Source organism: Gossypium raimondii, chromosome 13, assembly GCF_025698545.1.
Source record: "Gossypium raimondii isolate GPD5lz chromosome 13, ASM2569854v1, whole genome shotgun sequence".
Lineage (NCBI taxonomy): Eukaryota > Viridiplantae > Streptophyta > Magnoliopsida > Malvales > Malvaceae > Gossypium > Gossypium raimondii.
This window is the reverse complement of record NC_068577.1, coordinates 54367652-54384489: the sequence shown is the minus strand read 5'-3', so window position 1 is coordinate 54384489 and position 16838 is coordinate 54367652. Positions and strand designations below refer to the sequence as shown.

Here is a 16838-nt window from a genome sequence, read left to right as displayed (position 1 = left end):
AATAAGACATTTTTCATAAAAATTAATTTAGTGATATTTTAACAAAAAATCATATTTTAAATCTCTTCAAATTTTTAATTTTCGGCATTAAGACTTTAATTAATCAACTAGGTACAAATTTTGAGGCGTTGCGATGGTGTTAATTATTCCTCGTGCGTAACCAACTCCCGAACTCGTTTCCTGAATTTTGTAGACAAAAAATCTTTGCTTTAGTAAATCAAACTGTTTATTAAAACGATCAATTTACGAGGTGACCGATCACACCTCATAAAAAAGGATTGGTGGCGACTACTATTTTCGTTTTTAAATAAAATGTCTATTTAAAAAAAAGATTTCGACAATGAGAACTAAATTATCCATTTAATAATAAAGGGACTAATTTAATCTAAACCCTAAAATACAAGGACCTTCTAGATGCTTTCACCCTTCTAATTAGCGTATTATATTATCACACCAGTACTAACCCCCAAAGAAACATCACAAATCTTTTGTCATGTTATATTTCACTATTTCCATCATTACATCAGATTTGGTCTTGCCCCTTGAATACACCACCTCGTCTAAATTTTGATATGTTTATATGTCATCTCAAAAGATTTTTTTTTTTTTGAGGCATTTGCATATTTATGTATACATGTCATTGTTGCCAATTTCGTTTCATTATTGTCTATGCTGGTTGATACATGCCATTCTGGTTAAATTGGAACCGTAAAGTTTACATTTCCGACTCAAATTTCTTCAGTGTATTTCGATCATTTCAATATATTCTGGTCAGTATTTAGATAAGATTTTGATATTTTAATTTTTTTAATATTTAGTTAATTTTTCATTGTTTATTTGTAATTTTCAAATAAATAAATATTTTACATTATTATTTAATTTTTATGCCTATTTTCAATGGATTTTGCATGTAAGGTAAAATGTAGAAGTAAATATTGGCTTATTGTTTAAATAATATTAAGTTTGGTTGATTAATTAAGGTTTAGCTAACGCTAAATTGCGTTATGGATTGTAATGCAATAAGACAATCTATATTAATAGTTGTCTATTAAGTCGGATTGAGTAACTGACTCATGTTAGGACAATATGTTGTTGAATAATTCAATTTGAGAGATAATTAAAATTGGATTGACTTTCAAAAATAGAAGTATAAAATGATTGTTTGAACTAATAATAAGTCAAATAGGACCTTGGTTAAATTCATTCTATATCTGTTTATATATTGAGAACCTTTTATTTCAAGGTAATGGGTTGAATTTTAATAATTGAAAATCTATGCTGTCAAGATAGTATGACATCACTTACATAGAATCGTTGTATGGTAAAAGGGGAATTTATTTCATTTTATTGACTAATAAAATATGTTCATGCATTATTTGCATTCGACAAATGATTTAAGTAATGATCAATTTTATTGTGGAATATATAATGGCGATCACGAGGTAGAAATGGATCGGATTAGGTGAATGGATGTAACTTGAAGAGATAACATATATGATGAAAGATTATTAGATAAAAGTTTAGCTTGAGTCAAAATGTGAATGCTTTAAGAAATTTACTATGCATTCCACTAGGAGGCGAAGTTGAGGGTTGACGGAGGCCTTGACCTCCTAAAAATAAAATAATTGTACTTTAGTTCTTTTAGAAGTAATCCCCTTAAATATAAAAAAAATTATTTAATCCCTTAAAAATGATTAAATTATAAATTAATACATGATAAAATTATATTTTGATGTTTTAAAATTTTAAAATTTAATTTTGTGCGCTTACAAAAATTTCTGACTTCAATCCAACAGTTTAATTGTCTTTGAAATTCGGTAGCCATACAAGACTTGGAGATTGGTAAAGATGTAGGAAGGTTGTGACAGTCAAAATTTTACAATTTTAAAATATCATTAAATTATTTGTCAAATGCAAATTTAAAATTTAAAATGTAATATATTTAAAGGATAATGCTAGAAAAATAAAAACAATGTAATAATCTTTACATTAAGTAACTCCATCTATTTATCATTTTTTACATTTTTTCATTGAAGAAAAATTCTATCCATTATTTTTATTGTGTGCTTAAAAATTAAATCACTTAAAATTTTAATTTTAATTCGTTTTAAACAAACTTATTTTGTAAAAAGATAAAAGGTTAAATTATGTTGTTAATCCTCGTACATTGACAAAATTGATATTTAGACCAAAAGGTCAAATCTAAGCCTTTTTTATTTTAGTTTTTAGTTTTTTTTCTAGAATTAGATAAGAATTAGATAAAATAAACAAGGAAGGTAAAATGAAAAAAGTAGATCCAAACTCATCAAAACTCGGGTTCAAGCTCCAATTAAATTACTAATAGAGCGAAAAGAGAAATGTGGCTGGAACAACAATATCCTACAAGATACTTAAAGAAAATACCGTAATGTGGTTTGATTCTAAATAGAGGTTCTACTTTTTTATTTAAAAATATCAATTCCGTCATTAAAATCAAAAGTATTTTTTGTCGAAGTTGATAACAAATAAACATGTTAAATTGATAAATTTTGATAGAAATTATTAGACTAGGATTTTCAAAATGAAAAAGTAGAAGGATTGAAGTTTTAATTTTTGAAATGCAATAATCAAATATCAAATTCTAAATAAAGGTATAAAATTATTATGTTTAAAGATCTTCTAATTCATAAAAAAAGAAAAAAGAAAAATTTGAATATTTCTATCAAATATTAGAAAAAGAAACTTGAGGGAATTCAAAATATTATTTGATTTAGTGTTTCCAAAACAGTAGTTGAGTTGGTGGGGAAAGGAATCACACATATCTTTGCAAAAGCAAAAGCCTGTAAAAAGGTACGAGTAAGAATTGTTAGATTCTTATGTATGAATGTTTCGAAATTAATTTCCCGGAAAACTGAAGCTTTCACACGACAAGTTTTAACAACTAATATAATTAATACGATTCGAACTTAAGTCACACTTGAAATGATAAATACTCTTAACTATTAAATCATTATATGAGATTCAATTTTTTTCACTTTCTGTTAAAAATGTTCTATTTCTTTGGGTTAATTTTGATATTTATTATCATTTTGTTTATATTAAATACGAGATTATCATACGCTTATTATTTTCATTAAAAAATTGTGTGATAATGTATTTATTAAAAATGGTAAAATAAGGATTTATAATTCATTTTAACAAAAAAAAATTTAAAATTCACTATATGCTTCAATTATAATTATGTGTGAGTTGTTGATTGAGTCTTAGTTTGATTGGCATCGGTTGTCATTGCATTAGGATGTGGTTCGAGTGCTCTAAAGCGTATTATTCTCTTATTTAAGGGTTGGAGAGGAGCTATAAGTAGTTGTAGGTATTCTACCAAAAATATAAAATATAAAAAATACCCTTATAATTTATGGATATTTTAATTATTTTTATTGAGCTAATATTTGTCTGACCTGCGACACAAATCCAATTAAAAGTTTAAATATAATTAACTGATATGATATATCTACGTACAATTAATATAATTTATATTTACGGCACCAATATCAAGTTTGGTTGAATTGGATGTTACATAAATTAAATTATAATAATTAAAATTTTAAATAATATTAATAATATATATTATTTATTTCTCAAGGTATCTACTTGAGCGAATCCAATAACTAATCTTCTGCATTCTGTAGGCCATTAAACCGGTAAATGCTAGCCACGAGTTTTAAAGCTTAATAATATATGTTAGTACTTTAAACAATGTCTTTTCCCTTAAAATTAAATAAATTTGTGTTTATTACTCTTTCTTTTAAAACTAAATAAATTAATATATTTTTACATAGGAGGATAATGCGCTTTAAAGCACTTGAATCTATGTCCATCTGCATTGATAACAATGCTGGTACCAATTGAGTTAAGACTCAATCAACTTTCTTTTATTAGTTTTAGTATTTGATTATTATTTAATATGTTATATTGATGTTTGAGTTATTTTAATTATGTAAGCTAGGATAAGTTAAAGAAGTTATTTAATATTAATATTTTTATAGAAAATATTTAATTTAAGGAAAAATATTCGATACACTTTCAAAGTGAAGTTTTTAGATTCTACAAATAGGATCGGAGGTTGACAAGTATTTTATAAGTATATAGTAATATATATTTTAAAAGATACATAATAAAATTTTAAGCTAGTTGTGAAATATAAAAAAAACAAAATATTAACCTTTTTAAATATCAATAAAAATACATTATATTTTTTAACCTGCTTTTGAATCAAATAATTAACTTTTTAGTATTTATTATCATTTGGTTTAACAAGTATGACAAGATAATAGAAATATATAAACACAATTAATACAATTCATGTTTACTGTATTAAAATAATATTCCAATTTAACATCATAAATTAAATAATACCAACTTTTCTGCATGTCTTTTTCTTATGAAAAAACTACCCACACTTTTAAATATTTTACATAATATATAAATTAAAAAGAATCTAAATCTCACTCACTTTAAAAAAAGTTTGTTAGGATAATTACCATCACCGACCTAAAATTTGAACGAATTTAGACCGGATTCTAATGAACTCATGGGCCAAGTTTATTCTCCTACGAGGTTACACATACATAAGATTATATAAGCGCTTGCTGAGCCTAGAGTATAATACGTGTTTAAATACATATAAATATACAGATACCACTATTTGAGGGAGATAAAAGAAAAATACTCAATAAGGTTACTTAATTCTTAATTTCTTATACATAATGTATTATTTAGTATATTTAGTGTAATAATAAAATGTGACCATGAATTAAGGAAAATTATTTAAATTTTTTTTAAAATATAATAAGACATAATTTTGAAAAAAAAATATCATTTTCAATTTAATAAAATTTTAAAATTGACTCGTTCGTTCTACCTACCCTGCCCATAAGCTTCACTGCCAGTGCCAGACAATTAATTAAGGTCAAAAACCTTTTCTAAATCTCCCCATTCTACGACGACGTTTAAAGTAGCTTAAACGGTCTTTTAACAAAAGGTTAAATAGAGCATTAACTTCTCATAAATGATCTAGAGCATCCAAGCTTAGCATAACCCGATTACATGTCAATGTATCACTGGCTTTCAGAATGAAAAAGTTGCCAACTAACCAATCAAGATTCAAAAAACAAAAAAACCTACATAAGCGATACCGTACTTGATTATTTTTCTCCTCATCTTCTTCTCCCCCAATAAAGCGGTTCCCATCCTTTTTACTTCCTCCCTGTGAAAAGAGCAACTCATATTGTTAATTATTATAATTATATATATTTTTTTCAGAGAGTTACACGGAAACCCAATTACTAGGGTTTTTAAATTCCTTTGTCTTCTTTCATAAGTGTCGCAAAAATATTATATTCGCATCATTGTGAAATTTGCTTGTTTTTAATGGTGTTTTCAATGGTTGTGGTGCCCGAATGTTTTCGAATCGACGAATTTACCTCCGAAACAAGATCTTAACCCTCCATTGTGATGACTTTCAGCAGCAGTGAATGGCTCGTTTTCATTCTCGGTTGCTTCATTTCTTCACCTTCTTCTGCACCACCTTCGTCATCTGTCTTTCGTCTTCTAGCATCGAATCGGATTTTTGGATAACCGATTCGGATTCGGAAGGTCTTTTGTTCCACCAAGACTACTCTCCTCCAGCACCTCCTCCACCGCCTCCTCACGCACCGTCAGTGTCTTGTACTGACGATCTCGGTGGGGTAGGTTCTCTCGATTCCACGTGTAAGATTGTGGCCGATTTGAACCTCACTCGTGATGTTTACATAGCGGGAAAGGGTAATTTTTACATACTCCCCGGAGTTCGATTCCATTGCCCCATTTTGGGCTGTTCCATAACCCTAAACATCAGCGGGAACTTTTCCTTAGGCGAAAATTCAACTATAGTTGCTGGTACTTTCGAGCTCGCGGCTTATAACGCTAGTTTTTTCAATGGCTCGGCCGTGAACACTACGGGATGGGCAGGGGACCCGCCGCCGCAGACGAGTGGGACACCTCAGGGTGTAGAGGGAGCGGGCGGAGGTCATGGGGGCCGAGGTGCGAGTTGTTTAGTGGAGGAAGGGAAGCTGCCGGAGGATGTATGGGGTGGAGATGCTTATTCGTGGTCATCATTGCAGAACCCTTCGAGTTATGGTAGTAAGGGAGGGTCGACGAGTAAGGAAGTGGATTACGGAGGAGGAGGTGGTGGCCGGGTAAGAATGGATATTAAAGAGTTTCTGGATGTGAATGGGAGCTTGTTGGCTGAGGGGGGTGATGGAGGGAGTAAAGGAGGTGGTGGTTCAGGTGGTTCCGTCTATATCAAAGCTCATAAAATGTAATGCTTCTCTCTTGTTACTTTGTTTCTTAAGAATTATTTTTAGTGATACTTTGGTTTATTTAGTTTCCATAGTTGTATGGTTATTTTGTGTTCGTTTGGTAAGTGGAAACGGGAATTTGGAAATAATGAGAATAAATGATTACCAGGTTGCAGAAAATTAGGTACGTAAGTGGCTGTTTATGTTGCCGTGCTGCTAACTATAAATTTGAGAGTAAATCATATTTTGAAGTTAATTACTTGTTTTAAAGCATTGAATATGTGGTTCTGTGAAGAGCAGGACTGGAGGTGGCAGGATAAGTGCTAGCGGAGGTAATGGTTTTGCTGGTGGAGGTGGTGGAAGAGTTGCGGTTGATGTTTTCAGCAGGCATGATGAACCAACAATATATGTGCATGGTAAGATGCTTCTTGTTTTTGCCATTGTTCATTATGATGGATCATAGGAAAAGGCTCAATATTTGTTAAGATTATTAAGAAATTAGAGCATACTCTTGTTATATAACATCTTTTTGGGTACCTGATTACTTTCAACTTGCTAAAAGAATGGGCAATATGCACATGAGTCACAACCAATGAGCGAAAAGATTGCTAGGTTTTTTAAAGTTTTTTTATGATTATAGTAATTTGGAATATTGGATGCCTTTTGATAGTGATATAAATGAATTGCTCTCATATCGTAAACTATTGTTGGCTGACAAGCTTGGAAAAATACTTATCTTTGAGGCTTTGTGATTTCATTATTCAATATTTTGTATTTGTTCTTTTTTGCTCCCACTCAGTCCATTTATGGTGACTGCTTGGTAATCATTTAATAATTATCTTTCAGGAGGAATTAGCCGTGGCTGCTCTAAGAATGCTGGTGCTGCTGGAACCCTTTATGATGCTGTGCCTCGAAGTCTTAATGTTAACAATTATAATTTGTCAACAGATACAGAAACGCTTCTTCTAGAGTTTCCTTATCAGCCACTTTGGACTAATGTCTATATTCGAAATTGTGCCAGGGCCAGTGTTCCATTGCTTTGGAGTCGTGTTCAGGTTTGAGAACTTCAGTTCTTTTCGTAATGAGATACTAAGTAATGTAGATATCCCCCAACACATGATTATTACTGGGTTTTAGTTCTCATTGCTTTGATTGTTTCAAAGTGTTTTTTCTTTGTTTTAATTTTCTCCTTTAGGCTTCTGAGCTAATAATAAGTTTACTTACCTCTATCTAATGAAATTTCTCTTTAAGGTCGTTTGGAGTTGCTGCCTCTGCTATCACCGCATTCCGCATTAATGTTTTATGATTATGCTTGTAATATATAAAATTGAGTTTGGCAAAATGAATCTAATTCTAGTTTTGATCCTTATACAGGTGCAAGGACAGATAAGTCTTCTATGTGGGGGGGTTCTGAGCTTTGGGCTAGCACATTATGCAACTTCAGAGTTTGAACTATTGGCAGAAGAACTGTTAATGAGTGATTCTATAATCAAGGTAATGATACATCGTCTTATGAACTTGAATTATTAAGTCTGTTATTCCCTTTTCCTTTTAATCATTATGCGAGTCAATGTTCTCCATATTTACTATTCAGTTTTCTACTTTTCTTCTGACGTCTTATCATCATCATATTGCTAAGTTGTTAAAGTGGTTTACCCAACCGAATACCCTTTTTGAAGTAGCTGATTTTGTTTTAGTTGAAGTTTTATCTATCTGTTGTATCATTGTGGATATTTATTTCCACTTCATTCGATGCATTTTTGTGTTCTTAACATGTCTTTGTAAGTTTTGAAATATCCTTAAGCAGCAGATCTAATGAGGGTATTATGTATCAGCTGTCTTAGCTTCCTTCTATTTATTTCTGCTTCAGCTGACTGTTTATTTCCTTTTCTCCTTCATATTTATAATATGCTTTTAATACTCTATGATCTCCCTGTTTAATGCATAACAGGTCTATGGGGCTTTACGCATGACTGTGAAAATATTCTTGATGTGGAATTCGAAAATGCTAATAGATGGTGGTGAAGATTCAACTGTTGCAACTTCATGGCTCGAGGCTAGTAATTTAGTCGTTCTCAAGGTGTTTAACCTGATACAGCTTCGATGTTTCTATTGCATTTTCTCGGGATGTAATGATGCTTGACAACTCTGTCCCCTCTCTTTTTCATACCTAGGAATCATCAGTTATACAATCAAATGCAAACCTGGGAGTACATGGACAAGGTTTATTGAATTTATCTGGATCAGGAGATAAAATTCAGGCACAACGTTTGGTCCTATCACTATTTTACAGTATTCACGTAAGTGATGATTTAATGTGGTAATTGGATTGGTTCTAGGTTCAAATTTTATGCATTTGGGTTGAAATATTTTGATTTATATGGTTAAAAGTAAATTAAGTTTGCCAAGAACATTCTGATCAGGAGGGTAAGGTGTAGGAATGGTTATGCGTTAATGGTTCGACAGTTATGGGTGATAAGGATTCTTTTCTAGTTCTCTAGTGGACCACCCATTAAGTTTTATTGCTCTTCCTAGCTTGCATTTTATTTGTGAACCATGGCTATCTTCAGTTGTTTTGAGGACAATGATTTCATTGTAATTCCACAGTATAAAATTTTCTATTTATTTTATGGAACCCTTTTTCTGGATGGAAGCATGAGTTTGACTAGCCGACTGTTATCTTTCCATTGGAGGCTACAGCAATGTAAATTTGATGTCCTTTGTAATTCTCCTCCTTGATGCCATATTCATTTTCATTCTGGTAAATTGGACTTCTTTCACCATCATTGCATGAGTTAATTATCATAAGAGTTAAGTAGAAAGGTATGACATGCATTCATGACTGTGTGTGGTAACTTATGAATGCTAGTCACCAGTTGTGACAAATTCTTTATGCCAGATTTACATATGTATGAATTAGTTGTGCCATATAATTAATAAATTAACTATATCTGTTTTGCATGAAGGTTGGACCTGGATCTGTTTTACGTGGTCCCCTAGAGGATGCATCATCTTATGCTATGTAAGTCTTTAATTTGGTTGTATCTCCCTTGTGTTGAAGGTTTCTACCCTTTTTATAATATATCCTGTTACTCTCTGTTTGGCAGTACACCAAAGCTTTATTGTGAGCTCCAAGATTGCCCCATTGAACTACTTCATCCACCTGAAGATTGCAATGTGAATTCATCTCTGTCTTTTACTCTCCAGGTGTTTATCAATATAGTTGTGCATAGTGAACAGAGAAATATGCTTTATTTAGCTTATTTAACCGTTTTATTAGTTTGGTTTGTAGATATGCCGAGTTGAGGACATCACTGTCGAAGGTCTTATTAAGGGGTCTGTTGTTCATTTCCATCGGGCTAGAACGATATCTGTGCAGTCTTCTGGAATAATTAGTGCTTCTGGGATGGGTAAGTTTCTATGTTGTGGTTTAGGTTATATTTTCTTCAATTTCTTTCTCTCTCTATATATACACCCTGTTGTGTACATGCAACCATACCTGCACATACAAACATATCCATGCTCAGAAATCTTCTCCATCCATCATAAAGGTCTTTTATAGCTTCTAATTATCTCTTATTTGCCTTGAAGAAAATTGAACAAAATACAGCTGAGCTTGTTAACCTGGGGGACTTACCTTTGTTCTTGTGCAGGATGCATAGGTGGTGTTGGCAAAGGGAACTTTTTAGACAATGGTATTGGCAGTGGTGGTGGCCATGGTGGTAAAGGAGGCCTTGGATGTTATAATAGTAGTTGTGTTGGGGGTGGTAATTCATATGGAAATTCCAAGTTGCCCTGTGAACTTGGTAGTGGAAGTGGAAATGAGAGCTCAGCTGATTCAATTGCAGGCGGTGGTATTATAGGTAAGGCTTTGGGGTCTTTTTTTTTCCAAGGGCATATATTTATCTCTCTTTTTTTTTTCATTGCAAGTCTTAGCAAGGGTAAGTTCAGTGCCATTTTTTACAATAGTGTTTGTTTCCTCTGAAATGGTTATATAACCAGGTGAGATTTTGTTGATCATGTTAGGCTGCTAGAACTTTAGTGTCATTGTTTTAGCTTAAAATGTAAGTTAGTAATGTTAAAAGGTTTAACTAATTCTGTTATATGTGAAAATGGGGGGGGGGATCATGAGCCTTATTTCAGTTGCTGTATTGTCTTAAACCCTTACTACCAAACATAGCCTTAGTGAATACTGCTGGTATTTATGTTTGTAAGTTTTTCATGAGATGTTATGTCTGAACAGTGATGGGTTCTGTGGAGCATCCATTATCAAGTTTGTCTGTTGAGGGTTCTGTGAGGGCTGATGGAGAAGGTTTTGCAGAAACTGTCTGGCAATATGAGAATTTTCTTTCCAATGTTTCAAGCATAGCTCCGGGGGGTGGCTCTGGTGGTACTGTGCTTCTGTTTCTACATACGATGACTCTTGGTGAATCTGCCATTCTTTCAAGTGTAGGAGGATATGGTAGTCCCAAAGGGGGTGGTGGTGGAGGAGGTGGAAGGATTCATTTTCATTGGTCAAACATTCCCACTGGAGATGTGTACCAGCCTATTGCTAGAGTGAAGGGAAGCATCTATGCTAGGTTAGTTTCCAATGTAACTCTTTTTTCTAAATGGTATTGTACGATAACTGCTAAGAAACTTTCCCACCTAGGATATGGCACATCCTCTATCACAAAGTTTTATCTTTTTTGTTTGTTTGAAGCCATTAGTGAATTTAGAAATTGATCACATAAGAAAAAGAATTTAGAAATTCATCAAAGCATGCTCTTTTTTTTAACTGTGAAGTGTCAAGTCCCAAATATTATTGCATGGTGAATGTTTTATGGATATGTTAGAAACCTGATGGTTTTTTGCTTTTTGGTATCTGAGAATATTCTAAATTGAAGACTTAAACTGCGAATATTGTTTTATAAAGTTTGTTTTTGGGGCTTTTTTGGGTGGTAACTTAAATTGTTATTTTATAGTATGCTTAGATCTATCTTGATGCTGTGATCACATGGTGAAGCATGTTAATTTTTTGAATTTACCTGGCACTTTGGTTGCATTAATGAGTAGTTGATCCTTATATTATTTCATTGCTTTGAAGCACCTACCTGGAACTTTAAGCTGTGTGTACTACAGGTTATTTTTACAACCAATGCCATGATACTTGCCAAAAGTGCTTATTTGCTGTTTCATTTAATTAGGAACTGTGTCATTGCCTTGTAGTTTATGCTTGCGATTTAATTCTTGTCATGGATGCTTGTTTAAAGAGTATATCCTTTTGATATCCTAATGACTTTTTGATAATTTTTGAAGGGGAGGATTAGGTAGAGATGAGAGTGGTTCTGGAGAAAATGGAACAGTGACTGGTAAAGCTTGTCCAAAAGGGCTGTATGGGACATTTTGTGTGGTAAGTTGGCAATTTTGTTGCTTTCTAAAAATTTTCAGATTCTTATAGAATAAGGAATTTGGTAGTTGATGCTATACTTTTATATGAAGCACTTGGAAATTGAAAATTATACAATAACCAAATTAACATGAATTCTTCATGTAAATGCTTGACTGACTTCAGTTTAAGGGGGAAAAATCTATCCAATCAAATGATTTGACTGAATTTACAGGGGCATTTTATATGAATGAACTTTTGGAGGAAGTAAATTTTGTTCTAATAGTTGTGTAAATTAACATAGGAGAAGTCTGTCATTCATCTCTTTTTACTAGTTTGTAAGAATCCTTTTTCTTTATTCTTTTGAACCAATACAAATTGATTATTCACTTTCAGCTGCTACAGTTTGTTACCATTTCTTTTTTTTTTTTACAGGAATGTCCTGTTGGTACTTACAAGAATGTTAGTGGATCTGATAGTTCCCTCTGTCAACCTTGCCCTGCTTGGGAGCTTCCCCATCGTGCCATTTATATTGCTGTTCGAGGTACACTCATTATTGACTAGATTATATCTTATATGAGATCTAAATGACATACTGCTCTTTTACTGCAGTTTATGGATTTTTTGTCATGAAGGATGGGTGAGTTGAAGGCGGGGTTGGTAGGGCCTTGGCCCCACCTGAGTAATTGAAAACCCAATTAATATTAACTTTACAAAACTAAGAAAAAAAAAAAGGTGAAGCTCTAGTTTGGTCCCCCAACCTATTTAGCTTCAGCAACCTCTTTCTAAATTTGTACATCAATATGATTAATTTTCTATCAATTTTAAATCTTATGTCATTATTAATTTGGTTCTCTCTAATTCTTTACTTAATTAAACGCTATTATACTTAATATTTCCTTCCTTAATTAAGAACTTTTTTTTAGTTCATCAAGAATTTTTTAATAATTAGGGGTAAGGGTTGGGGTTGTTAGGGATTGAACCCAAGCTCTCATGCCACACAACAAATGATCTTGCCACTAGGCCGAGAGGATGTTGGCTATCAAGACAAATATTGATATCAATTATGTGGTGACAGATAATATTTTCCTTTTATGGTAATAATAGAAAATTAATTAAATAAAGTTGCATCATTATTATCTTTATGCAGAAATTATTGTGCAGTAAGTTTTTCTTTAGTTTTTTTTAAATCCTTGAATATTTATATGAAATGCACATTTACAAGTCAAAATGATTGATGTCGTATTTACGTGAACGGTCACCGGAGTAAATTTTTTTACTTTTAAGTTGACCATGTTTGTATCCAACGGTTCCTACAAAATAAAATATCTGGTTTTGCCTTTGTTGAAGGATATTTTTCTTGTGATTTCTTGTCCTGTTTAACATAAATTAATTTCAATTTTTTTCTTCATTTTGGTAAATTTATATTGAAAACTTCCTCTCCTTTCATCACAGGTGGTATTGCTGAAACCCCTTGTCCTTACAAATGCATCTCAGACAGATATCACATGCCAAACTGTTACACAGCACTTGAAGAGTTAATATACACATTTGGGGGACCATGGTTATTTTGTCTTCTTCTTGTGGGTCTTCTCATCCTCTTAGCACTAGTGCTAAGCGTTGCACGAATGAAATTTGTTGGAGTTGATGAATTACCAGGCCCAGCTCCCACTCAGCATGGCTCTCAAATAGATCATTCTTTTCCATTTCTGGAGTCATTAAATGAGGTCATATAAAATTTTTGTGTTGTTTCTTTTTATTATTTTATAGATTGTTGGTCATCTATACTGATAATTTATATACTTTAAGATATCATTTTGCCTTGGCTAGGATATCATTCCCTTCTTTTTCCCATTACCCCCTATGGCTTGACTTCAATTGTGCCATTTTGTTCTTTCAGGTATTGGAAACGAACAGAGTTGAGGAATCACAGAGTCATGTGCACAGAATGTATTTTATGGGTCCTAATACTTTCAGTGAACCTTGGCATCTGCCCCACACGCCTCCAGAAGAAATAAAAGAGATTGTGTGAGTACATGGCTACCTTTTCTGTTGAATGCTTCTCATACAAAACTATGTAATCCCTAATTGTGCTGAGTACTGGACTACATTAACATTAATCATTATTATTGCACATTGATTTGATGTGCTTAACCTGGCAGATATGAGGGTGCATACAACATGTTTGTGGATGAGATTAATGCAATAGCTGCTTACCAGTGGTGGGAAGGTGCAATTTACACAATTCTTTCTATTCTTGCATATCCCCTTGCTTGGTCATGGCAGCAATGGCGGCGAAGAATGAGATTGCAACGGTTACGTGAGTTCGTGCGATCGGAGTATGACCATGCTTGCTTACGTTCTTGCCGTTCACGGGCTCTCTATGAGGGGCTTAAGGTTTCTGTTTACTTCTAGCCTTGGTTTAATTTTGCTATAATGTTTTTATTTTACCTGATTTGCATTTAGTAGTTGGCTTTTGGGTCAATCTGAAAGTTAATTTAAGCTAAAATTTTGCTCCTGCTATGTACACGTCTTAGGATTGAGATAGATTCCTTCATTTGTTGAGCTCTTTCTAGTTTAAACAAAAAAGTTGCTTTGAGTAGAAAGAGCTAAAAATCTAATGGGACATATGAAAGCAGGTCTTACACTTTAAACTTAGTTCTGTATTTACTGATTTGAATGGTTTTTTAAACTTTATACAATTGGTTTCCAAGCATAATTCTTGGATGTAGCTTCAAACTTGTATTCTTATATTTGTTCACTGTAGGTATCTGCAACTTCTGATTTAATGCTTGCTTATATGGACTTCTTCCTTGGTGGAGATGAAAAGAGAACAGACCTTCCTCCTCGCCTCCCACAAAGGTTTCCTATGGTTATAATTTTTGGAGGTGACGGAAGTTATATGGCACCATTTTCCCTTCAAAATGATAACATTCTTACCAGTCTTATGAGTCAGGTCAGTTCTCATATTTTAACCATGTAATTGGTGAAAGCATGTGTTCATGTTCAAATTTCTGTTATAACAAACTCTTTTAATTGTTGTAACTCTTATAGTTAGTGCCCCCCACTACTTGGTATCGACTGGTGGCTGGTTTGAATGCACAATTACGCTTGGTTCGTCGTGGACAGCTGAGAGTAACATTTCGACCTGTCCTGCGATGGCTTGAAACCCATGCTAATCCTGCTTTGAGAATCTATGGCGTATTCATTGGTCTTGCCTGGTTTCAGGCTGCACCTAACGGTTATCACCAGTATGGACTTTTGGTGTCTTCTGTTGAAGAGGAAAGCGAACCTGTATCCTCGGGAAATACCGATGGAGGAGTCCAAACTGCACTACTTTCAAGGTGATACGAATGTGACATGGGCATCAATATTTGTCCGAAACTTGGACATTTAGTTATATTGTGCTTTTATGATGGAATAAATTCAAATTGTTGAATGTTTTAAAGATCATACATTTTTGTGCATGCATATACTCGAATCATTTGATTCCTTAATTGTATAGAATTTAGCTTTGTTATTTTCTTGTTTGCTTCAGCGTGAGGACCACATACATGCAAAATCAATCTGGTCACCTAGGAGAAGATGTGCTTTTAACCGAAGGTCACGAAAGCAGTGATGGTTTTGCTAGGCGGAGGAGGAGTTATGGAAGTCTTATAGATACTAACAACTTACAAATGCTTGAAGAGAAGAGAGATATGTTTTATCTTCTCTCTTTCATAGTCCACAATACTAAACCCGTTGGTCACCAGGTAGCTCACATGAATTTAAGGGGTTATATTATTTCTTACTTGTAAATTATCTACGGATTTAAATCTTTCACTTGACACCTTGTTTATGTGATTGCAGGATCTTGTTGGCTTGGTCATATCAATGCTACTTTTAGGAGATTTTAGCTTAGTGTTACTCACGTTCCTTCTGTTGTATTCAATATCATTGTTGGATGTCTTTCTGGTGTTATTTATTTTACCTCTTGGCGTTCTTCTTCCTTTTCCTGCTGGCATAAATGCTTTATTCAGTCATGGACCAAGGCGTTCTGCAGGTCTCGCACGTTTCTATGCTTTGTGGAACATAACATCCTTGGTTAATGTCGTAAGTTCCTCAAACTTTCAATCTCTATTCACTTAATAAACATGCTTTTCTTCTGGAAAGTAAATAAGCACGGAGAAGGGTTGATAACGGTGGATGTGAATAGCATTGTTCTCCCCTCCCCTATCCCTTCGGTACTAAATTTGTACCTTCCATTGCTGCTTCTTGCCCTCCTGTCGAGGAGTATTTGATGGCAAGGCGATATAGTTTTTTACGTGTACAATTTCTCATATTTTTACTTTGATATCCATTGATTCTTCTGTTTTCTCTTTTTTTTTTTTGGCTTCAATTATGTTAATCATCACCTCGGCTTTCAACAGGGTGTTGCATTTCTTTGTGGGTATATTCACTATAAGAGTCAGTCATCATCTAGTAAACAGATCCCCAACCTTCAACCATGGAATATTAACATGTAAGTTGATGTTCTTAGGTGCAAAGTAAACTTTATTGTAATACTATATAATCGGTCTGGTTTTGGATGTGCAGGGATGAAAGTGAATGGTGGATTTTTCCTGCTGGACTGGTTTTGTGTAAGCTTTTCCAATCACAACTCATAAACTGGCATGTTGCGAATCTAGAGATTCAAGACCGTTCATTGTATAGTAATGATTTTGACCTATTTTGGCAGTCATGAGACACACCCTGTCTAAAAAGAGATACAGACTTACACGTTAACGAGGGTTATTTTGTTTAGTTCTTTTTGCTGTCCTATTTTTGTATGTAGTTTGAGAGTAACAAGTAGAAATAGAAAACAGAGAAAAAAAAAGTTGAAAAGAAAATTATTAGAGTGAGAAGGGTCAGCATTCATTCATGTAAGTTTGTCAAGTTTTATTGTTTTTTGGAGTTGCAATGCAAATAACAAATTGGGATATTGCTAATATGTTTTAAAGAGAATTCATTTGTATATGTAATTTGGTTCTAAGTTAATTGTAGGGATTGAACTTTTCTTTGCTCTCTTTCATTTTTCCTGGAAAATTCATTTCATTCATAGCAAAGAGAGATTACAAAGCTGGTGAAGGTAACATAATTGACAAGCATCCATTAGAGCAGAGCAGACTGGCTAA

The 16838-nt window shown here is 33.2% G+C and overlaps 1 protein-coding gene across 1 annotated transcript; it reads left to right on the top strand.

The window, feature by feature from the left end:
* The first annotated feature begins 5250 nt into the window (after positions 1-5250).
* Positions 5251-16728, top strand: LOC105782450 (uncharacterized). Its single transcript, XM_012607192.2, has 22 exons — positions 5251-6337; positions 6618-6733; positions 7164-7372; positions 7692-7811; positions 8269-8397; positions 8492-8617; positions 9284-9339; positions 9425-9524; positions 9610-9727; positions 9971-10180; positions 10561-10897; positions 11616-11709; positions 12121-12229; positions 13141-13412; positions 13586-13713; positions 13848-14082; positions 14453-14641; positions 14740-15029; positions 15224-15437; positions 15535-15777; positions 16095-16186; positions 16261-16728. The coding sequence occupies exons 1-22, from the start codon at positions 5514-5516 to the stop codon at positions 16406-16408; spliced, it is 4359 nt and encodes a 1452-aa protein (XP_012462646.1). The 5' UTR covers positions 5251-5513; the 3' UTR covers positions 16409-16728.
* Positions 16729-16838: the final 110 nt, after the last annotated feature.